The sequence below is a fragment of the Petaurus breviceps genome, unplaced genomic scaffold, assembly GCF_028583685.1.
Source record: "Petaurus breviceps papuanus isolate PSGF00001 unplaced genomic scaffold, PetGlider_PUasm1.0 419, whole genome shotgun sequence".
Lineage (NCBI taxonomy): Eukaryota > Metazoa > Chordata > Mammalia > Diprotodontia > Petauridae > Petaurus > Petaurus breviceps.
In genome coordinates, this window is record NW_027186324.1 from 11,864,789 (window position 1) to 11,889,278 (window position 24,490).

General features: G+C 38.6%; 1 protein-coding gene across 1 annotated transcript in view; it reads left to right on the plus strand.

Moving 5' to 3' along the window:
• CDKL5 (cyclin dependent kinase like 5) overlaps window positions 1–24,490 on the plus strand; it is a 237,455-nt gene that overhangs the window by 192,481 nt on the left and 20,484 nt on the right. Inside the window, exons 12-16 of the mRNA XM_069100715.1 lie at window positions 1,848–2,814; window positions 7,424–7,525; window positions 7,946–8,051; window positions 11,236–11,359; window positions 21,387–21,486. Of these exons, the coding sequence (XP_068956816.1) occupies window positions 1,848–2,814; window positions 7,424–7,525; window positions 7,946–8,051; window positions 11,236–11,359; window positions 21,387–21,486 (1,399 nt within the window). The remainder of the gene's footprint in view (window positions 1–1,847; window positions 2,815–7,423; window positions 7,526–7,945; window positions 8,052–11,235; window positions 11,360–21,386; window positions 21,487–24,490) is intronic.

Genomic DNA, 24,490 nt, shown 5'->3' on the forward strand with positions numbered 1-24,490 from the left:
GGAAGTAGAATCGACAAAGTTTGGTGGAGGTAGGAAGAGAGAGAAAGGCAAGGGTGATTCTAAAGTTGTGAACCCGAGTTACCAGAAGGATAGTGGTTTCCTCAAAGAAAATAGGAAAGTTTGGGAAAGATACGGGCTTAAAGGAAAAATAATAAGCTCTCTTTGATTTCTGAAGGACAGATAACAACGTCAGCAGTGGTTTAGAACATAAAGGCTTTGAACAACTGGTCTTTCCATGAGGGAGAACATCCTTGAGAGATTCTTTTGCTATCATATGCAAAAAGAAATATCTTTCCAGGTCTGAAACTATTTAATTAATAGTTTTTAATTAAGATAGGGTCTTGGGAAAGTGGTTTTTGTTGTTTTTGTTTTTAATAATGTGACTCTTTGGGCCTAGCTGGAAGCTTTTAATGAAATATGTTTTGGAGAAGAGACATTTAACATTGCTTCAGGCTTCCTTAATGTTAGCTCTTTGAACAGCTTTTCAAATCGTTCTTGGCAGAGATCACCATCTGAGAAGTGGGAGGACAGGAAGAAGCCCCTCATCCATGATGCCTGAGCATACACACTGCTGGGGAAAATTTGAAGGCTTATTTTCACAGATTACCATACTGCTGAGAAAAATGTGACATTTCTTTCATTGCAGCATAAAGAGAATAAAATCATCCCTAATCAAACCATCTCTGACAGTAGCTATATTTGAAGCAAGATTTTTCTGAATACTTGAAAAGAACAGAAAATCATTTGTTTGAGTTGTTTCTTTATCAAAAACCTGTCCATCCCAAACTACAGTTTCTCCTTTTTGAAATAATCTTAAGACTTCAAAGTTCCACTTTTCATAATGAGTTTTATTTTGCAGTAATATTTTATTTTGTTTTAAAATTTAAATATAAAATAAACTTCTAAATTTTAGAGAAAGTCTCTGTCAATTTGGAATGATGGTATGTGAGACAGTAGCTATTTTAAGCAGCTGTGAAAGCCTTGAAGTAATCTGATCTTGCAATGAGAACTCCTCCATTCAGTAATGATCCCAGTTTGGGGTACAAAATAGAAACTGCACAATTATTACTTTTCTAAAATGTGAGTACAGACCATATTCTGTTTGAAATCTCACAGGGCATTCTGGGAAGAAAGACAAAATCAAACTAATACTGTCCCCAAGGAGGGGTGAGGGAGAGCGGGAAGGGTCTGACTCTAAAGTGAGCTATAATAGAGCAAGTGAACTAAGAAATTTTATGAACTTAGAAAAGAGTAACAAAGGTGATTAGATAAATATGTCTTCAACCCTACCCTTTTTTTCCCCAAAGCTCCTAGATTTTCATGTATATGTATGTGCCTGTGGAGAGAGGGGTTTAGCTTTGTAATTGACATGACTTTTCCTCACTGGGGTGTTTTGGGATATTCGAAATGGGATAAAATGAAAAACTGAAGGCAAAATGTTGTTTACTGGTATCCAAGGAAAATGAAGGAACTCTGAAGAGTCTAGCTACTGCTGATATCTCTTCTTTTCCATAGATGTTCTATAATAAAATAATTTTTCTTCATGAGACATGACTATTTCATAGACAGGGCCCAAACAAGGCATTAACTACACAGAATTTTGTTGGAACAGTGTCAGTAGGGAAGCAATTTCTGTGGACTGTACACAGGATGTGACAAGGAAATATTATAACAAAATCCTGTTAAAAGTTTTTTTTTTTTTTGCAAAAGATTTTGCCTGTCGTTTACTACAGTGTAGACATGTTATTTTATTAAGAAATCTTTATTATCTGGTCATTTAAAACACATTTTTGTATATGTCTCTGAGGAGAGTTCATATGTTAATGCTTCTTTTGTTTTTAATGTAGAAATCAAGCCAGCAAAAATGCTGCTTTGCAGGCACATCACAGATCTAACAGCAAGGATATACAGAACCTGAGTGTTGGGCTTCCACGGAATGATGATGTTCTTCCAGCCAGTGAAAGCTTCCTCAATGGAAACCTTTCTGGAGCTTCTCATAGTCCCATGCACACCAAACCCTATCAAACAAATAATCCACCTGGATCTGCAAACAAAGATCTCACCAATAACAACATTCCACATCTTCTTAGCCCCAAAGAGTCAAAATCAAAAACAGAATTTGATTTCAGTATTGACCAAAAGGCTTCTGAGGGCCCAGGCACAAAATACCTTAAGTCAAACAGTAGGTCTCAGCAGAACCGACACTCATTTATGGAAAATTCCCAAAGCAAAACTGGAACATTACAGCCTGGTGAAAAGCACGGACGGCATAGCTACATAGACACTATTCCCCAGTCTTCTAAGAGTCCTTCTTATAGGGCAAAGGCCAAAAGTCACGGGGTCCTGACTGACTCCAAATCTGTGAGTAACCTTTCTGAAGCCAGAGTGCAGATTTCTGATCCCAATAGCAGCAGGTATTTTCCATCGAGCTGCCTAGACTTGAACTCTCCCACCAGCCCAACTCCTCCCAGGCACAATGACAGTAGAACTTTGCTTAGTCCTTCTGGGAGAACTAACCGCAGTGAGGGCACACTGGACTCCCGGCGAACAGCAGCAAGGCATTCCAAAACAATGGAGGAGCTGAAACTGCCTGACCACATGGATGGAAGCCATTCACACTCACTGTCTGCGCCACACGAATCTTTTTCCTATGGTCTGGGCTATACCAGCCCTTTCTCTTCCCAGCAGCGGCCTCATAGGCATTCCATGTACGTGACTCGGGACAAAGTGAGAGCGAAAGGCTCAGATGGAGGCTTGAACATAGGGCAAGGGATGGCAGTCAGAGCCAACAGCCTTCAGCTGTTATCACCACAGGTACAACTTAGGCTACTCACCAAATCTGTGGGCACATCACAGGAAGATGGTGCAGAGGATTTGAATAGGGTCAGTCTGAAATTTTGCCTTTTGTAGGATATCTTAAGGATACAAGATAGGGGTAGTTTCTAAACACTTTAAAAGAAAAACAAGTGAATCAACAATATCTGTTAAAATAATAATAAAAATAAAACAATAATAATGCTGAATCTTTGAGTCATTAATAATTGGGCCATAGGGAGGATTCAGTAGTTCTCTAAAAATCCGATTCTTTGTTAAATTTTGCACTACATTACAGCACCTTTTTCCAATACAATTTCATTTTGAATTAGTAGTGAAATCCATAAGGTTTTTTTCCCTATAGTTTTTTTTACTTTGAGGGTGAATTCACAAGGATATTCTTCCATCTCACCAATCCACATGCTTTCAGCACCTTTTTTTACTGACTGCTTTTCTGACTTGATTTCCTAACTCAGGCCAAAAGTTTTTTAATGGCTACAGATAATCCTTAGATTCCAAGTTTTGGAGTGAATTTTTGATGTCTATAAAACACCCAAAAGATAGATTTTTTTAAACCTTAGTAAAATAAAGTTTGAAGACAACTTAATGATTTTCAGAGTTCAGATATGATTCTTCCTAGTTTAAAATTGATACCACCTTTGAAGGTACAACAGTGTCCTTTGAAATGACGTTTTTCTAAAATTACCCATTCACCTGGATCAAGGAGATGGTATCTTTTTTGGAAAATTTTTTAAAGGGAAATCATGTAACCACCACCCTTGTAGAAACCTATTTTATACCAAATATATTTGGTCAGGATAGTAGCAATAAAAATTGCTCACATTTACATGGCCTTTGGAGTTTATGAAGCACTGTCCCCACAACCTTGTGAGGTATGTAATACCAGCATATTATTATCACCACCATTTTACAGATGAGGAAACTGAGGTTCATGGATCCCCTAACATCTCTACCATGACACAGGTAATAAGAGACACAGCCAGGACCCAGCCCTAGGTCTTAAGACTTCTCTAAATCAGCACATGCCATAATACCTGAAGAATATAAATGAAACCTGTGACCATCCCTTGCTTACAGAAAATAATGAGATCAAAGAGTGAAGCATTCTGAAGGCTAAGAATATCAGGCAGTGAATATTCACTGAGTTCTTTCTGTGTTTTCAGCGTGGTGTAGATACCATGGGGGAGATATAAAATAAATATGTTCTGTAACCTTAGGGAGTTTACATTCTAGTTGCAGAGACCAAAAATGACACAGAAAACAGAACCACGAGGGAGATATTAGTGGGAATTGAAGAATGCTTTCATGAAGCAGAGGGATTGAGATGAATGAGAAGAAAGAGATTTCAAAGTTGTGGGGTGGACTACATAAGCAAACACAAAAAGATACAAATGTTTGGATGACATTTGGAAGGAAGTGGTCTGTTGGATGAGACTACTGTTTAGGAAAGTCATACGAAATGCGTTTGGATAAGGAGGTGGGGGGTGGGAACCATATTGTAGAGGAGCAGGTGGGAGACCCTGCATTTAATTCTTTAGGGTCCTTTCCTAAGCAAGGTAAAAGCAGAATTAAGTCAGAAGCAATCTAGAAAATTGCCTGGCAGTAGTATGCAGAATAAATTGGAAAGGGAGAGACTTAGAAACAAGTCAACTAAGGAGTTTTCCGTAATTAATGCAGGAAGTCACGATGGCCTAGATTAAGACAAAGACAATGAGAATAGAGAGAGCACAAATCAGAGAAATCCTTTGAAGGAAGAAAAAAATGGTGAAAGATTAGGTGTGGAAAATTAGAAGAATCAGAGATGTCTCCAAGGTTTTTATTTGATAGACTAAAAGGAGAATAATATTGCTGAAAGAAGTAAGCCGGCTGAGAACACAGCTTCATAAAATCAGAGAATTGTATACCTTTTTGTATAGGGCACTTGAGATCAAGTGCTACTTTTTAATTTGGTAGCATAATTGAAGCCCAAAGAAGTTTTAGTATCTTTGACCCAGTGGAGAGTTAGTGGCACAGCATAAAGGTGTCTTGATTCCCAGTGGAGTGCTCATTTCACTTGTTGAGTTTCAGGTGAGCATGGACCATCCAGTAGAGACATTCTGTGGACCATTGGAAATAAAGGATCAGAACACAAATGAGAGAGGCTAGGAGATTTAGATTTGGCAGTCTTTAGCATACAGAAAAGTTATTTTTCTGGGGAGTGAATGGAGAGAAAAGTGCTGGTAGTAGAGCCTTGGGTTATCATTTTACTTTAGAATTTAACATAGTTGACAAGTTAGAAAGGGGGCTCTTACCTTTTCTTGGGTCATGGATCTCTCCTGCCACTCTGGTGAAGCTTTGAGCCCCTTTTCAGAATAACATTTTTAAATATAAACTAAATTACATAGAATTACAAAGGAAACCAACTATATTAAAATACAATCACCAAATTGTTTTAAAAACGATCAGATTGATGGACCTCGGATTAAGAACCCCTGAGTTATAGAGCAGTCAAAAATAAATTATTAGCATTTAAACACAAACAATTAGGGAACTAGAGCAAACCATATAAAATAAGGTTGAAAATGATTGACAGCCTGTGAATACTGGCAGAAGAAGGATTAGGAGGCCTTTTGGATAACGACAGAAGTCAACAGTATTGTCCTCAGCCTTCCAGACTGGCCGCTTCTGGACCAAACAGCTTTAAAGGGACAATACAGGAACTGGAAGATGGTGTTCAAGTTAAGAGATAAAATAAAAATGACAGTAATTTGGAAAATAACTAAAACTATCATGGTCAAAAATAAGTAAAGTACGATGGCATTCACCAAAGTCCTATTTAGTGATTTATCATGGTATAGAGGTAACCCTGAATTCTCAGAGACTCGTGCCAGTAATCTGACAGACTCTACCAACTAATATAGGCAAGTGATGTGTATGTTTATATGCTTCTGGAACAACATCTCATAGTTCAGAGAGGTTCGTTGCCAGGCTGACCTTAGGATGTCTAATTTTTACATTCTTTTGTTCTCGTTCGGTCATTTCAGTCAAGTCTGACTCTTTGTGACCCCCTTTGGGATCTTTCTTGGCAAAGACACTGGAGTGGTTTACCTTTTCCTTCTCTAGCTCATTTTACAGATGAGGAAACTGAGGCAAGCAGGGTCAAGTGACCTGCCCAGGGTCACACAGACAGTATTTGAGGTCAGATTTGAATTCAGGGCCCCCAGATTCCAGATCCAGCTCTCCATTCCCTGCACCACCTGCCTATTCTTTCTAGTAGTTTACACGTCAGAGGGGGTTGCTGTCTGCCTCAGCTAAAGGAGTACCCATACTAATGAAATCCTAGGTTCCTGAAATTTGGTGACCAGATATGAAAGGAAGAGAAAGTTGGGTTTAAGCTGTTACCTGAAGAATTTGGGCCAAACATATACAATAATTTCCTGTGAGACTCGTTTAAACTGACGTGATTTGGTGAGGGATGTTTTGAAATCTTACCGTGGGGATCTTTATAGATGGGCTAGGTCCTTGTGTATCTGGAATAGTTTTAAATGTGATCCAGGCAGGAGATAGGAGGATGGACAAACTAAGGTGACTTATCAAGCCCAGTAAGTAAATTTAAGCTTAAGAAAATAAATACTTTGACATTTTCAAGAAAACAGTTGTCATTATCTCCAACGTCAGATAATACCTTTCTATAAGCTATCAATAAATACCAAGGAAAATCATCCACCAGAGTGTAATTTTTTAATTCCCTTAAGCAATTAATAACTTTCTCTTAGTCTTCTTTTCTGAGTAGAAAAGATGATAACTTTTCCCACCTTTGCACTGTGACTGACAGTTTGGTGGCTCTACTCCTTAAAGGTGACTGGGGAGAATTTGGAGGAAGTTCAGAGACAAGCAATAGAATGAATATGAGTAATGAAATGTATTAAACAACGGATAATATCCCAAAGAAGATTAGGAGATAGTGAAGAACCTAGACAACATTTAGTTGTGAAAAGTTGAAGACTAAAGCTATTGAGCATGTGTGTATTCTTGGTTTGTAAACATTTGTCATCTTTTAAATTTGTGACCAACTTCTCTGTTACCAGTCTCCGACTGCTTTTGTCATGAAAAATCATCCTAGACTTTTCTTGTTCTTATTTGAGAACTCAGCCTAAAGTACTAGAGATTTCACCTAAAAACTAGTTATTTTCTCAAATAGATCTAGAATTTCAAGAACTATGAATGGAGTCAAACCTTTATCCATTGTATCACAGAGACATTTTAAAATTACAAAATCTTTGTTTATAAATCATTTAAACTATTGATGGGCTAATTTCTTCATTTCCAACCTGAACTTTAATAAGATGATTTTTATTATTTATATAATTTGGCTTCTTTTTCTTTTTCTTTTCCTTTTTTTTTTGCCTTTACTTTCATGAAATAGATGAGAATTTATTTCATAAATTTTACCGATGAATTGGTCATCAAATACCACATTTATTTTTTTCTTTCAGATATCTAAAATGTTGGTTAGACTAAATGAGAGCATCCCAATTTTAGGCGATTTTAGTTGCTAGGTTTATCAATATCACAAGTATTCCATATTTACATTTTTGTTTGTTTCCAGCCAGGAGAGCAGATCCCCACAGAGCTAAGTGTATCACGGTCTTCAGCTAAAGAAACCTCTCGAGAGGGCACATCTTCATTTCATTCACGGCAAAAATCTGAGGTCTGAATTATTTAATAATTACTACATTTTTAACATATATTTCAAAAATACTGCCCTTTTCTCTCTCAAAGTAAATCATTTTTGTCTTAGAAATGTAATTCTGGGGGAAAAAATTGTAATTGTCTTAAACACCATAACAGAAATTCTACCTAAGAGCAGGGATTCTGAACCTTTTTTGGTCATGGACACCCATCCCTTTGGGTCCTGTCTCAGAATTATGTTTGTTGCCTGCATTCATAACTGAAGGATATACTAAATTTCATTTAGAGGTTAAACTTAAAATAAAATATTTTTTTTTACTATCCAAGTTAGCAAAGTGTCTGAAAATTTGTCCTCAGACTTCAGGTTCAGACCCCCTGAGCTGAAGTGAACTTGAATCTAATTTATTAATGTTTTAAAAAAGACTCTCCATTCCCTTAGGGCGGAGCCTATCATGACCCCCACTCAGATGATGGAGCAGCCACCAAAGAAAACAGACACCTGTATAATGATCCTGTTCCAAGAAGAGTCGGTAGTTTCTACAGAGGTAATTTTACGAGGGGATACACTTACAAAAGTTCAAAATGCATTTTGATATTTAATATATATCAGAATGAAATAACTTTAGAATTGTACAAGTTCTAAAAAGACAATGGAATAAAGGCTGTCTAGTTTAGTTACTCTATTACATATTCTCTGCTTCCCAGGACAAACCAAAATAAAGGGATGAGTGCAGCAGGTTGAGACATCTCATTTTGATCCTTGAAGGCCTTTCCCAGCTCCCCATTAGGGACCTCAGAGCCCCTTACTTAACCTCATCTTACCCTTATTAATAGCAGTTCAAGATTATATAGCATGTTACAGTTTGCAAAATTTCACATATCATCTCATTTGTTCTTCATGACAAATGTGTGAGGTAAGTAGTGCAAATATTACCATCCCTTTATTAAAATTGAGGCTTCGGAATGGAGTACGTGAGTGACTTGCATTGTGTCACATTGCTAGGACGTACCTGAAAGAACTAGGACTTAGAATAGGGGGGAGGTTTGAGATAAGGAAACTGGGTGACTGTTGTAGTAGTTCAGGCGAGGGGTGATGAGGGCCTGAATTAGAGTTGTGGTTCTATGAGTGGAGAGGAGAAATACGTGAGTGAGATCGGAGAGGCAGAAAAGAGACCGACAAGATTGGGCAGCTGACCTGTGGACTGAGTGAGAGTGAGGAGTCAAGGGTGATGCCAAGGTCGCAAACCTGGGAGACTAGAAAGATAGTAGTGCCATTGATAGAAATGTAGCAGTTTAGAAAAGGAAGAGATGAGTTTAGTTGTGGGCATGTTGTTAGAGATGCCTAAGGGACATCTAGTTTGAAATATCCTGTAGGCAGCTGATGATGTGGATGTTGAGCTCAGGAGAAGAGACTTAAGGCTAGATAGAACGATACTTCTGTCATGTAATTTAGAACTATACAAATTATTTATGACTTAGAACTATACAAAGACTTTGGGGACAACTTTGTATCACTCAATACATCATCTGTATAGAGATGGTAATTGAACCCTCGGGCCGTGATGGAATAAAGGAAGAGAGAAAAGAAAAAAAGAGAGAAAGAAAAAAGAAGAAAGCCAAGTACCCAAGTACGGAGCCTTGTGGAACATCTGTAGAGAGTAGTTGTGAAATAGGTGATGATCCAGGAGAATGAGAACTGGGCGACAAGTCGGAGGAGAACTGAGAGAATGGTGCCACGCATCTAGAAAGAACAGCAGTACTCAGCAGTGTCCAGTGCTGTGGAGAGGGCAAGAAGTTTGAGGATTCTTAAGAAGCCATTAGATTTGTCACTCTAGTTAAATATGATGGTGTGATTATTAAGTATAAAATTTGCGGGGCCAAAACAGGTGGTTAAAATGCCTGTGCATACAAGTCATAGAGTCATAGGCTCATAGACTGAGAGTTAGAAGGAACCTTAGCCACAATAGAATCTCACCCTTTTACTTTACAGACAACTGCAGCATAGAAGCACTAAGTAATGCAGGTAATGCAGGATCACACAGCTCCTAAGTGTCTCTAAACCCAGATCTTTCTGCCTCCGACTCCAGCACCTGTCAGCTCTGCCGTGTTGTTTTTCTAAGTTTATTCTTGCCACGTAATTGTGTTCTCTTGATACGGTGCACATAGACTATCTTTCTAAAAGACATAAGTTGTTACTTGATGTTAAAAATTAATTTTAAGGGGTTAGCTGGAACACTGAATTAATGAATTATTCTTTGGCCTCTGGGAATTTGTATTTAAAACTTGTCTTCGTTTATAAGTAAATGAAGACAAATTTATCCATCTCAGAGTTTGACTGAAAGGGCAACGTGTATGTTTGAGTCTAGAAAAACACTCAGGCAGATAAAGATTCCATTGTATTAATGAAACTAAGCAAGTTGATGTGGTACATGCTTAAATGAATATTCCTCCCTTTCCTTTTCCATTGAGACAGCAGGCATGGACAAGGCCTGAGGGGTCCTGGACCTCCAGTGTAAAACGAAGGGGCTAGACTAGCAGATCCCTTCCAGATCCAAACCTGGGATGCTGCAATGCTTAGTCCTCAAGGATAGAATTAAATCACAGCTTTGTCATAGGATCCTGTAGTTGGAAGGGACCTCAGAGATCACTAGTCTAAACTCTGACCGAATGGATGAATCTTCTCCGTGCCGTCCTCAGAGCCTCAGGAGGACCTTCGTGCCCTTTTTGGATCACTTCATTTGTGTGAACATTCTTCCTTCTGTTGAGCCTTAACCCCTTATAATGTCTGTCTGTTTCTTTGCACACAGAACAAATCCCATTCCTTTCACATATGACAGCCTTTCAGATAATTAAAAGCATCTCTGATGTCTCCCAACCCCACATTCTCTAAGCTAAACATTTCTGTTTCACCAATACATCTTCACATGATGTGGGTTTTTGAGTCCCCTCACTAACCTGGCCACCCTCCTCTGCAGAGTAGGAAGCAAGGTATCCTTTGTCTTTCTTTGCCTATGGCTTTTTTCTGTTTGTTGTAAAATTAGCTGGATGGTTTTTTTTTTTCATGCTGAATTTAGAAATTGACAGAAGAAATCGATGAGGGGATGCCAACGTTGAAGACAGGGCATTGGCTCACCATTGTTACAACTTTGTTTTATGTGTCTTTTGTTCTGTGAGGGAAAACCCTGGGAAAGTCATCTTTTACCAGGGAGACAATTTTTATTTTCTTATGTAGAATATGCTATATTTTGTACAGAAAACTAGGCAGTATAGTTGTGTTATCTTCTGTTTGGATTGTGGTCACCTTTGATATTTGAATAGTTGGATCCCATGATTTTGTTTTTGTTTTTCCAAAAACTACATCAAGAAATATAAAAAAACTGAAATTCATGTGTATATATTTTTATTATCTTACAGATTTTAAGTGAACAAGTCAGTTCCTCTAAGCTGAGAGAAGTCAATTTTTTTGCCAGGAATACATAATAAATATGTCGATAAAGTTATCGCCACATTGCAAATAATGGAAAAATGTATTTATGAATTTAAAAATGTATTTATGTAGTTATCATGCTTAAGTCACAGTTATGTCAAATATCCAGGGTGTATGGGGGCAGGCTTTGCATTCTATTTTCCCTGTTTTAGTGAAAGATAAAGGGGACTGAAGTACAATGACACAGCAAACCAGCTTTGACAAAGAGAGCTTTCTTAGTAACTGGACTTTTTTTTATTTAGTTCCATCTCCACGTCCGGATAATTCATTCCATGAAAATAATGTGCCATCCAGAGTTTCTTCTCTGCCATCAGAGAGCAGCTCTGGTTCAAACCACCCAAAAAGACAAACAACATTTGATCCATGGTAAGTATTCCATTTCACTTTTGATTTATCTTAAACCAGAGATCTGAAAATTCTCATGTAAAAAGGTGCTGGCAAACCCTGGAGAAGCTCTTCATATGAGTTTTTCTTGCTGTGATAAATCTTCTTTTTCTAGTGAGTTACTTGATCAAGAAATGTGATTTGTTATCATCTCTTGATAGAAGAAAAGTTTGGCACTTAAATATTACATGAAAGAAGACTCTCCTTGGAAGATAAATACTCTCCCTTATGAATCTTTCCTTATGCTCGTCTGACTTAGACTAGAAATAGATCATGGCATGACTGTCTCCCTCTGGCCTGCCTCCATGAATGAGATCTGTGTCTCCCAGGAGGAGAAGCATTTTATAATAAAGGTTAATTGCTAATTGCCAGTAGCATGGGGTAAGAATAACATTAATAAGTTTTCTTTTATCTTCTTTTTATTTTTCTGGATGAAAAAATGCCCTGCATGCTCTTCTGGCCAAACTAAACTCCTTGGGGAGCAATTCCAACTCTATACTCTCAAACCCCTTGCCTCTCACCCACCACTCATTGTGAACTATCACTGATTTCTTCCACAGTCTGGCACCTTTGCTCCTATCAAAGAGTCACTGACTAGAGCAGAAGGACAACATGAAACCATACTGATTGAGACCCCTACAAAATTATGTTATCCGATTCAGACGGGGTCGCATTTGCATCAAGGCAATTAACATTCCGCTCTTCTGTAATAGATGCTTCCTTCTACTGCTGTGGGCCTTCCCACCTCTTCTCGAGCAGTACCCCCCACCTGACCCTCTCGTGCTTCACTAAAAAAAATTGAAACCACTCAGAAAAGGTCCTTTTCTCCTCCTTGTCATCTCGCATTGCTCAGACAGTTCCCTTGATTGTTTCCCTTTTAACTCTTATTTCTGGCAAGCAGAAGGCCTTTCTTTTTTTTTTTAATTAAATTTTATGTTTATTTTTAGTTTACATCATGAATTTCCACAAGATTTTGAGTTACAATTTTTCTCCCTGTCTTTCCCCTACCCACCATCCCAAAACAGCGATCCCACTGTATACCCCCTTCCCCAATCTGCTCTCTCCACAAGAGGCCCTTCTTGCCAAGGCTCTGGCCTCACTCCAGCATCGTCCAACAGATTGTCCTCCCTCCCCCATCATCTTCACTCTTTAATCTTCAGTCTCTAGCTATCTAATGGATACATCCCTGCTGCCTATAGACACATCGGTCTCCTTCCTTAAAATACTCTCACTTGCTTTGACCACCCCCACTAGCTATAATCTTTTATAATCTCTTTTTTTTTTCATTTTTCAAATGCTGTATTAACTTCTGATTTACATCATTCATTTCCGCCAGATTTTGAGTTACAAATTTTCTTCCCATTTTTTCCCTACCCACTGCCCCAAAATAGCAGTCCCACAGGATATCCCCTCCTCCAATCTGCTCTCTCCCATATTTTCTCCCATACCCCTTTCGACTTTTCCAGTGGATCTCTGTGCCTGTATATCTTATTTCCCAATTACATGTAAAGTAGTATTAATAATAGTATATATACATATATACTATTATTAATACTACTAAATATGTATATTTATAAATATATATTTTATATAAATATATATATAATATATATATAAATGCTAAATATATATATATATATTTGATTTTAAAACTTTGAATTCCAGATTCATTCCCTTCTTCCCTTGTCACCCACCCTTACTGGGAAGATAAGCAGTTCAATATAGGTTGTACATGTGTGGCTAATGCAAAACAATAATGTAGTAGATATATTGTAAAAGACTGACTATATTTCCCTCCCTCCTATCCCACCTCCCACTTGTTCTATTCTCTACTTTGATCCCATCCTTTTCCAAAAGTGGGTGCTTCCAACTTCCCTCCCCCCCAGCCTTCCCTCCCTTCCATCATCCCCCCTCTCATCCCCTTCCCCCCTACTCTCCTGTAGGGTGAGATACCCTATTTAGTGTGTATGTCATTCTTTTAAGTATCATCCCTTCCTATTCAACTGGTCCTATGCCCTCTGTCTATATATAACTGAACTCTCACTTTGTCCTTGGCATCTATGGGTTGATAATTCTGTAAACTGCTACAACTGTTGGTGATCTGAAGTCCCTCCAGCCAGCGGCTGGTCAGGCTGCCCTGGGGCTAAGACCTCTGGTTGTCTCGGGGCTGGGATCGGCTCCCAGAGCACTGCGCTGGCCACTTGCTGCCTGCCTGCTAGGCTGTCCTCAGCAGGAGGGTAGCTTCTCTGTGTCATTTTGTGGGTTGTGTAGCTCCAAAATTTGTCTAGAGTCATTTTTTACATGAATTGGGGGAGGTGGGAGCCAGAGCTGCAAGGAAGTCCTGTTTCTACTCTGCCATCTTGACTCTGCCCCCCTCCTGGATCTGTTTTCCTGGTCAGTGGTTTTTTCAGTGAAATATTTCACATTGCCTTCTATTTTTTCATTTGTTGGATCTGTTTAATAGTATCTTGATTTCTCATAAAGTCACTAGCTTCCATTTGCTCCAATCTAATTCTGAAGGAATGATTCTCCTCAGTGAGCTTTTGATATTCTTTTTCCATCTGGCAAATTCAGCTTTCTAAGGCATTCTTCTCCTCATTGGCTTTTTGAGCCTCTTTTGCCATTTGAGTTAGTCTATTTTTTAAGGTGTTACTTTCTTCAGTCAGGTTGTTGACTCTCATTTTATAATTTTCTTGCATCAATCTAATTTCTCTTCCCAATTTTTCCTCCACTTCTCTTATTTGGTTTTCAAAATTCTTCTTAAGCTCCTCTGTGGCCTGTAAGCAGCTTATTCTTTTCTTGGAAGCTTTTGGTGCAGGAATTCTGATGAGGCCGTCTTCCTCCTGTTCCATGCTTTGATCCTTTTTGTCCCCAAAAAAGGAATCTAAAGTCGGACCACTGTGCTTCCCTCGTTTGTTCATGTTGCCACTCATTTACTTGACTTTGAGCTTTTTGCCACAGTAGAATTCATCTACCAGAAGACAGGGCACTGTGTCCCAATCGCTGGGGTTTTCTCAGCTGCTGGAGCTATTAGTTGGGTGCCCTCTCAGAAGCCTGCACATGCTCTGGCACACTGGTCACGCACCCCAGGACCTCCACCCCAGACAGTGATTCAGATCCGAGCAGGTTAAAGCAAGAGCGATTACCCCTCAGACTGGATGCTTGGTCCCCCTGCAGTCTGCAGGCCTAGAGCTGAAGCTGCCACGTGGCAGTGGCTGCACATCCGCCAAGCCTCAGCTGCTTCTTGCCCTGGGGGCAAAGGCCAGACCACACTCCTGAATTCCCAGGTCCCAAAGTCCACACTGCACTGTATTTATTCTCTTCTTAACTCTGAAATCTGTCTTCCAGCCTTGTCAATCAATTGAACTGGCTCTCCAGTGTTACCAGTGATCTCTTAAGTTGCCAGGTAGTGAGAAAAGCAAGCATTGATTTTGTTATTTGATTTTACTCTGTAATAGATTTTGTCCTGTAATTGCCTAAGTCATGTTTCTTTGTTTCTGACCTTAATTCGGAAATTTTTCTTGCCTACAGGGAATTAAGTTTGGAAATCTAGTTCTGCCCATCATTGTTCTATTCTTGCCTCAAGGAAATCTGTTATTCTTAAGGGGTATGAGTGGGTGGCCACCAGGGAGTCTGGTCTAGTATCATGACACCACTAAGCTATCCTTCAAGGATGTCTGATCCACTATCTCTGACCTTGCGAGTGAAGTTGAACAATGAATTTTTCTTAGTTACAGAAGGTACAGAGAGGGGATGTTACCAGCCCTTCATTCCCAGTTTCCAACCAATCACATTGTCCCTCGCCCTCAACTCTGTAACTAGTCATGTTGTCTTTACCCTTATGATGCTGTCAACCCTGTTACCAGTTGTAAAATTTCCTTACCTGTCTGTTTTGTTCTTTGTTCCATGCTTATGAAAAGGGTTTGCATCTTCCTCTAGGAGACTGGCTTAGAAACTGAGGTAGCCATCGGCTCATTCTGCTGCTGGATTTGAGCCCTATTGTTACCTGCCTGGAGAAACTTGTCAAATAAGAATTAAATTAAGGTAGATTAAGGCAAGTTTCACACAGGACCACAAGAATTAAGTGAAATAGAAATCAAATCAGTATTAGTAATGTATTTTTCTAATATTTTAATTATTTTGACTATATCCATCATTTACTCAGCGTTGGAAAGTAAAAGCTACAGTTCTTTCAGATTTTGTTGGAACCAGGACTTCCTCCACCAAGACAGTTCATTACTAGTAAATGGTTGTCATGAATTGCTGTAACCAAGAAGTTCATCACCTAGGTAATGAATTTCTCAAAGGTGGCCCTTGAATGACAAATATATAATCCATATCTGGGGACTTGAAGGCTTTCTAGCTTGGTCCAGCTTGTCCGAGTCTGCTGGGAGGAACCCCCGTACCATGAAGGGTGTTGGGGTAGGACTGTATAGAAGGAAGTATGGAAAGCTTGGTAAAAATGTTTGTGAAAGTAAGAATCACAGAGGCAGGCAGGGGAAGGGAGGGAAAGGGAAGTGGAGGTGGCTGGGTACTAATAATTTTAATAATTCCATCTGCAAATGGCATTGCCATGGAATTTCTACATAAGACTGCAAAGTTGTCCTTTCCATAAATGAATTGGCCTTCATATGCCTTCCACCATTATGTTGTTGAGATTCTTATTAATTTCTTCACATAAGGTCATAAAATAATAATGACTCATCTAGAATCTTTTTCCATTTTCTTGAATGATGCCTATAATTTGTTCACTGTATTTTATACATTTTTGGGGGGAGGAGTAGTTTGATAACTCTTGTATTAAAAACACAATTCACAATTCACTAGATCACTTGTTTGTTTCCAGCTATAACTGTAGAGTATTTCTTACTAGTGTTTAACTTTCTTTTTGATTCTGTTGTTGCAGTTTTAGTAAGCACTCATTCACTAGTACCTCACTTATCTAGAGATCAGTTAGGTCACAGCTTCGACTATCTGTATCACAGGCCTTTTGGCAGCCCTATTAAACGTCTTAGAACTCATGCATTTTACTCAGAGGAAGTTTACCCTGAGGCCCCTCTTCAGAACGTACTCTTATTTTGGTAAAAAATATCGTTTGTTGTTCATCCGTCATTTTCAAAGACCAGTGTCATCAGGAGGGTGATATCTTTTTTTTTTTTTTTTAAAGCAATTGGGGTTAAGTAACTTGCTCAAGGTTACATGGCCAGGTGTTTCTGGGTGGGTGCTGAGTGTCTGAGCCTGGATTCGATCCCAAGTCATCCCAACTCTGGAGCCGGTGCTCTTACTCACTGCGCCACTTGACCGCCCCCAGAGGGTGATATCTTGACTTGCAAGTGAATCGGATTTAAATGAGGAAGAACTGTGCAGTCATGAGCCTCACTCTCCTTTAGAGTCATCAGAGTCCAATGGCAAGTTATAGGTCAGGAGGACTGGAGATGGCCCCAGATGCAGTGGCAAACCTTGGTCTTTTTAAGCTAAGGTCTTTCCCAGGTCTCAGTTTGCCTGATGCAATATACATTTGGTGATTTAAGCTTTAAAGTAAAGCTTTAAAACTAGACATAAACTTATAAATCATACAAGGCTTGGGTCATCTTGCTTAGATGCAAACAACCCCATATACCTCAGTAGCCCTGGAAAAGGGATCCTGATAAATTAGCATTCTGTTAATGTTCTATGCTCTATTACTACTATATTGATGTTTAGAATAATAACTCTATAACCAAGATACCAATAAAAGGTTAAATTGCATTCAGTAAATTGGCTCCTTTAAGAAGGAATGGAGTTATGTATTCCATTTTACATAAATATTCATGAAAATTAGACCAAATAAGACTTAGAGATTAAAGGAGTAAGCTTTAGCTTATCTAGACAATTCACTTAAGTGGAACAACTCTGCTAGATAAATAAGACATTACTGTAATTGGCTTGCATGGTCTCAATTTGTGTCTTCTCATGAGGAGTTGGGAATATCAGTGATATTTTATAGTGACTTGTCAACAAGAGGCCATGCAGATTTTTAATAGAAGGTTAACTTTTGTTGTTTTATTTATTTTTAGAAAATCTGTATCCCTTGTGAGACAAGCTTTCTAAATTTTCAACTATTAAATTCCTAATTAAAACTTACATATCCTAATATTTAGGAATTTGCCTTTTTCGGTTTTATGGTTATCAGTTGTTCCCAGAACTTTTGTCTGATCCTCAAACTGAGGAATATTCAGATTCAGAAGCTCTGTCATTGACCACATGATTTTTAATTAATTAGCCAATCTGATGGAACAAAAAGATTTTTGCAATTTGATTAAAAAGCCTTTTTCCTACTAGATTTATTTACCAAGTGTGTAATCTCCTAACCATCCTTCAGAAACTCCTACATCTTCGTATCCCCCCCATACACTTCCTAACATAGTATTCTGTCCACAAGAAGCTCTTAATGAGTTTCTTAAATGAGTGAATGAATTTTCCTCCCTAATAAATAGTTCATGTGTTTATTATGCTTTACTTCCTTTATTCTTGGCTTTAGGTTAGTCATTTGATTCTTTTCTTCCCTCCTTTCCTTCTCCCTCATTAATGTCGCTCATGTTGTAATAATGGATGCACATATCAAATGCAATACTGTACAGACAGGACGGGGACACTTTCCTCCACTGATGTAATTTTACAGGCGCATGCGCACGCACACACAAACACACACATTGGGGGGAGGGTGTTTTGTCTCCTTGCTCTCTAACAATTGTCTTTTTTTTCCTTCTGCCTGTGTGCCTGCTTCTAGTAAAAACCACTGTAATCTGTAGTCACTCATTTCTTTTTATTGCGTCCACATAAGCTTTGCTGTATAACAACCGTCATCAAATGGACTGCTCTTCAGAAAGTGTCATTAGCCAACTCCTTCTTACTTGTTATTTGATGATCTTTTCTTCTGAAGACTTAGGTCCAAGAATGCAGGACCTTTCCTTTTTCATTTTCTTCTATGTTGTGTTTTCCTCTACTGTCCACTGCATTATTTATTTATTTTTCTTTTTGCAGGGGGAAAGGTTGGGCATTGGGGGGTGAGTGACTTGCCCAAGGTCACATGGCTAGTTTTTGTGTTAAGTGTCTGAGGCTGGATTTGAACTCAGGTCCCCCGACTCCAGGGCCGGTGCTCTATTCACTGTGCCACCTAGCCCACCCCATGTGTACTGCATTCTAACATGTACATATGTGAAGTCACTTCGGTGCATGTTTATTCCACAGTGTGAAAGGATCACAGCCACAAACTGTGGATTAGGTAAATAATAGATACATAGTTTTCATGTTATTCATACATAGCACAGGGGAAAACATGACTTCAGTCTCTTCTCAGATCTCCATGTTTCTCTCATTCACTCTGTAAATATTGCGTTGAGTACCATCCATCTGGAAAGCCAGCAGCATCTCCTCTAACCCCAATTTGGGGCTTACGCTCCTTGTTTTCTAACCTCTAAAGCAAAGCTAAACTATCTGTATTTTGGAGAGAGAGTGGAGGAAGGTGGGAGTATTTTGTGGAGTTCTAAATCGTAAGAACAAAGCGACTTCAAGTGGTGTGGTCTGAGCTCTTGTCCCTCTAGCTTTGCAGTGAAAATTCTTTGTATAGCGACCTGAACCACAGCTCAGCTGATACCCCATTATTTCTCCTGCTTGTGGAAACATTTCGGCTTTTCTTCTATTTCAGGGCACGATGTTATGCTCATGTTCTCTGAGCTTAGTTTCTGGTATGTCTTGGGTTCCTTCGGCTATTTTATCTTGTTTATTAGTTGTCCCTACTCTTCATGTCTCTTGTCACATCATCCTCATTTCTTTCTCTTTGAATTTCATTTAAGAAGACTTAGGCAAAGTCTTTTTGGTCATAAGCACAAGCTAGAACCCTTGGAATTGGGTTAGAGTGTCATATCAGTTGGTGGAATCTATCTGTAGGAAATCTTCTGTGATCCTGGGGCATGGATGACAGTGCTTGTTTGATATGCGTATCTGCTTATTTTACAAATAAAAGAAGAATGATATGTGAAGGACTCCATTACACTGTTATTTCTGCGCTGGGGCCTCTATAATTTTGCCATGAAATGCAGTGTGGCATAAGGTCTCGGATCCCTTTCAGAGGGGGATTTCGTTGTTCGTGTTCCACAGAGGCCTCGTCATTAGAAGGCATGAAGTTTCAGTAGTTTAATTACCTGCTGATGATGTTTGAGGTACCTGCTTGTATCTCCTCAGTGACACCTCAGAGAATCATTTAGAGAATCACTTCTGGACACTCTTCAATTCTCCCTATTCCTTCGTGTTTGAAAATTTCCATTCTCTGCAGTATATTAACAACTATCAATCTGAATTAACTGCCAAAAGTATTTTTTTTCCTAAAATATTTACTTCAAGATGTAGAACATTGTTTTACTTCTTGTATTATTTCAAAATAATGTGGGGAGAAATGCTGTGAAAAAAATGTTAGCCTCTTTTTAATAATACTCATAGGTACTTAGAAAGTTTTCCTAAGGGCAATTGTATTTCCTTAGCATATTCTTTTCAATTTCACCTGTTACTACGACAATTTTAGGCCCCAAAACCACAAAAAGCCATTGTTATGTGTCAGTCATTTTTACTGCCTCAAGCATTCTCATTTTTTTCCATCTGTCTCCCCCTATCCTTGATTTTGGTTTCCTATTTTTATAAATTGATTTTACCATCATCCTTTTCATTGTTCTTTCCGCTTGTGATAAGATTTAGCCAAATGTAGGCAGAAGCTGTCTACTTTGTGGATTTGTCCTTGTTTCTTTCAATCCATAAATCACTATTATGTGTTCGTAAGATACAAATTTGGATTAACTGTAGTTCCTTTAATGGCCTCATTTGAGTAGAAGCTTTTTAAAAATTTTCTGTTCCTGGTCTGCTTTAGGTGTTAAGTATAAAAGAATAAAATTCTGCCATGGGAAAAAATAAGTTTTCACATTATTTGCAGGTTTTTCATCTTTCAGAGTCAATGCAAGATTTCTACTTCTAAAATATGGTTCAACTGCTTTAAAAAATATTAATAGTTTGGGCAGCTAGGTGACAGAGTGAATAGAGCACTGCCACTGGAGTCAGGAGGACCTGAGTTCAAATCCAGCCTCAGACACTTAACACTTACTAGCCATGTGACCTTGGGCATGTCACTAACCCCAATTGCCCTGCCTTCCCCTCTCCAAAAAGCGAAAAACAAACAAAAAAACAAATGAATAGTTTACATTTATATAGTATTTGTCCAACTACTTTTACATAATTTATCTCATTTGTTCTTTACAATAACCTTGTGAAAAATAATTAAACTAAGTGATACAATCCTTCTTTTTAGCATTAAGGTAGATGAGTTATTGTTAATATTGTCTATTGTCTAGCTTTTTCATTTTTCATTAAAATAATATTTATCAGTGCCATTGGATATATAAGTTTTATCAGTAGTTCAACTTGAAACCTTATTTTTTTTCCTGCTTAATATTACTTGGTGATAAAACATACATTGTATGTAGTTTCCCTCCCCCACACCCATTTGCTATTTTTCTAAATTGGGTTTTAAAGGTTACTTAGTTTTTAGATTTTTGACTTTTTTTTTTTACAGTGACTTCAGTAGAAATAAAATTTTTATGCTTAATTACTTTACTAGTAGCAAGGTAGTTGATCCAGTTGTGAGTTTAGGGGAAATATCAAAATGCAGTACTACTTTGTAGATGATCAATCTTTTAAGTCACATATTTAGAATATTGAATACTAAAGATTCTAATCAACATTATATCATTCCTGTAACCTCTACTAAAGTAATAGATTGGTTCCAATTAACTCTGACTAGAATAATTGCTAGCAGCAATTTTACCATGCTTAGTTTCTGTAAGAATATTTTTTTTTCTTGCTTAGTTCTTTATATAGCTCTTTTTAAGACTAAAATCATATGTTTTGGATTGTAACATTTTTCTTTGTTATATGAAAAATGATTAAAAGTTTATTAACATAATTAAAATGTTTTTCCATTTAGGAAGAGTCCTGAAAATATTAGTCATGCTGAACAACTCAAGGAGAAGGAGAAGCAGGGCTTTTTTAGATCCATGAAAAAGAAAAAGAAGAAATCTCAAACAGTAAGCAAAGCCTTGACTTTTTTATGTGGTAATGTGAGTTCTGAATTATTCTACGGCCAGCATATCAAGGGGTCTAAGTTGGTTATATCGTATATGTTATCCATCTGCATCCTTGTCTTAAATTCTACTTGGGCTTCATAGTTAGTATCAAAAATTTTTTTTCCTCATTTCCAGTTTTCTACAGAAACATTTTTATTTTGTCATACCAGAAATTCTTGTTCCTATTCTAATGGACACATGTATCCTCTGCTCATAGATTCATCTACAAAAACTCCAAGAACAGAAAAGACACAATGAACTTTAATTGAAATTAATTTCCAAGCTTTTTTCTCTATATATAGTTCATTTGAGAAATAAACTCATTTAAATCCACAGATCCTACATGGAAATAAATAGTATTCTTTCTGTCTGCCAGGTTCATTACCTTGTCATTATCCTAGACTCCTCATGCTTCCGTATTTTACACAACCAGTCAGTTAAGTCTTGCCTTTTCCACCTCCATAACATCTCCCATCCTTTCTCGGCTCACACAAGCCACCAGGATAGTTCAGGCCCATATTGCCTTTTGCACAGGCTATCGCAGCAATGCCTTATTCTTCCTGGCTCGAGTGTTTTCACACTTTATCCTCCATTCAGCTGCCAAAGTGATTTTTCTTAGGTTCAGATCTGATCATGTTGCTGTCTTACTCAGTAAACTCCAGTGGTTCCCTGCTGCCACTAAAATAAAATGCAAATTCCTTTGTTTAATTTATAACATTCTTCGTGACCTGACTTGAACCTATCTTTCTGGTCTCATTATACATCCTCCCTTTATGTAATTCAAATACTGGCCTTCTTGCTGTCCCTCACATATGGCACCCCATCTCCCATCTCTCTACCTTTACACAAGTCAGCCCCCATCCCTGGCATCCATTCCTTTTTCATTTCCTTCTTAGAATTATGACAATCATTTAGTAAGAGCTTACTGTGTACCTGACATTGTGCTAAATGTTAGAGTTGCAAAGAAAGACAAAAACAGTCCTTGTCCTCAAGGAGCTTAGGATCTAATTGGGGGAGACAACATGGAGAGTACTATGTACACACAAGATATGTCAAAAACAAATTAGAGGTAATCTTAGAGGGAAGGTGCTAGCATTGAGAGGGACTGGGAAAGACTTCTTGCAGAAGGTGAGATTTTAGCTAAGCCTTGAAGGCAGCTAGTTGGTATAGAGAAGGAGTTCCACACATAAGGAACAGCTCAGAGGTTGGTGTCCTTGAACTGCAGAGCATGTAGAAGGAAGTAGGACGCGAGGTGACTGGGGAGGTAGGAAGTGACCAAGTCTTGATGGGTTCAGACATCTCAAGGCCTTGGTGCCCTGACTCTCTCGGAGTTATTCTCTTTATATTTGTTCTTCCTGTATCTACATAAGCCCATATTCCTTCTCCAGTGGTTCTTTGGAGAATATTATATTTGTGTCTGTAGCACTGAGCCTGTGCTTGGCACTAGCAGACACTTAATAGGTGTTTATCGCCTCTCTTCTAAATTACCTTGAACCTGGCTAATTTGAATTAAATTATATTTGTTCTGAATAGAATTATACATTTACTTCCTTTTTCCCCACTAGAATGTTTTTTTTTTCCTGATTAGTCATTTCTGACTTGGAGTGCCAAGTTTCAGCTCATTTTATAGATGAGAAAATGGAAGCAAAGAAGGGTAAATGACTTGCCCAAGGTCACACGGCTAGTAAGTGTTAAGTGTCTGAGATTGGATTTGAACTCAGGTCCTCCTGACTCCAGGGCAGGTGCTCTATTCACTGTGCCACCTAGCCGCCCTTAGGAAGTATCCCAGAGTCCAGATTTGAATTTAGATCTTCCTGATTCCAGGACTGGCACTACCTACTGTGCCACCTCACTTCCCCTCTCTTGCAAGGAGGGATTGTTTTGTTCTTTGTATGCCCAGTGCCTCCCTCGGTGCCTGGCACATTGAAGGCACTTAAGAAACGCTTATTCCCTCTCTCCCTTGGCTAGTGGGAATAACGTGGATAAAGAGCCAACAAAGGAGACTGAGAAGGAACAGTTGGATAGACAGGAGAAGGAGCAGAAGAGAGGATGCCACAAAATCCTGGCGAGGAGACATTGTTCACAAGAAAGCTGCGACTCACAGGGCCAGATGCCAGAGAGGTCAAGGAGGTGAGGGTTGAGAAAAGGTTGGATTTGGCGCTAGATCATTGGCAACCCTGAAGAAAGCAGTTCCGTTTGGATGGTGAGGTTTAAAACCACGTGGCTGAGGCTTTTGAAGAATATGAAAGGAGAGGAAATGGAGGTTCCAGTTGTAGGCGTTATTCTTCATGAATTTAACACCTGGGATGAGGGAAGATATAGGATAATAGCAAGCAGTGATGAGCCTGGCTTTGTAACTCCAGTATCAGTCATCCTTTTCCTTTTCCTGGGCTGGACCATCACTGATAGGAGTGCATGAGATTAGATTAGTGTAGGACATTTTCAGGATTTTCCCTACATGTTGATTTTTATAATGTGAATGAACTCTTTTATGAAACGTATCGTGTTTTTGAACCTTGAACCTCAATAGAAAAGACTAGAGAGAAAGGAAACCATGGGGCCTTCCCTGTTATAAAATCACTTGAGTTGAAATCCTACTTAAAGGTGTAATTAGTCAGTCAGTGTACTTACCGCTGTGCTAAGCACTAGGGATACAAATATGAATAAGAAAAGGTTCCTGCCTTCAAGGAACTTATAATCGAATGGGGGAAGATAACCCCCAGAAGGAAGCTGAAAATTGAAGGTGCCCCCTGTTTGGGGATATGATAGAAAAATCCAAAGGAGTGCAGCCAGGTAGGAAATGAAGAGATAGCTGGCATGGCTTCCTCCGTAAGTGCAGGTTTTGGAGCTGATGACTGCACCATTGTATCAGCAATGCCATATTCACAATGCCTATAGAGATTACAAATATGCTGATATAATTATCCATCACAAAATACATCAGGTTTGCCATTTGGGGAAATAA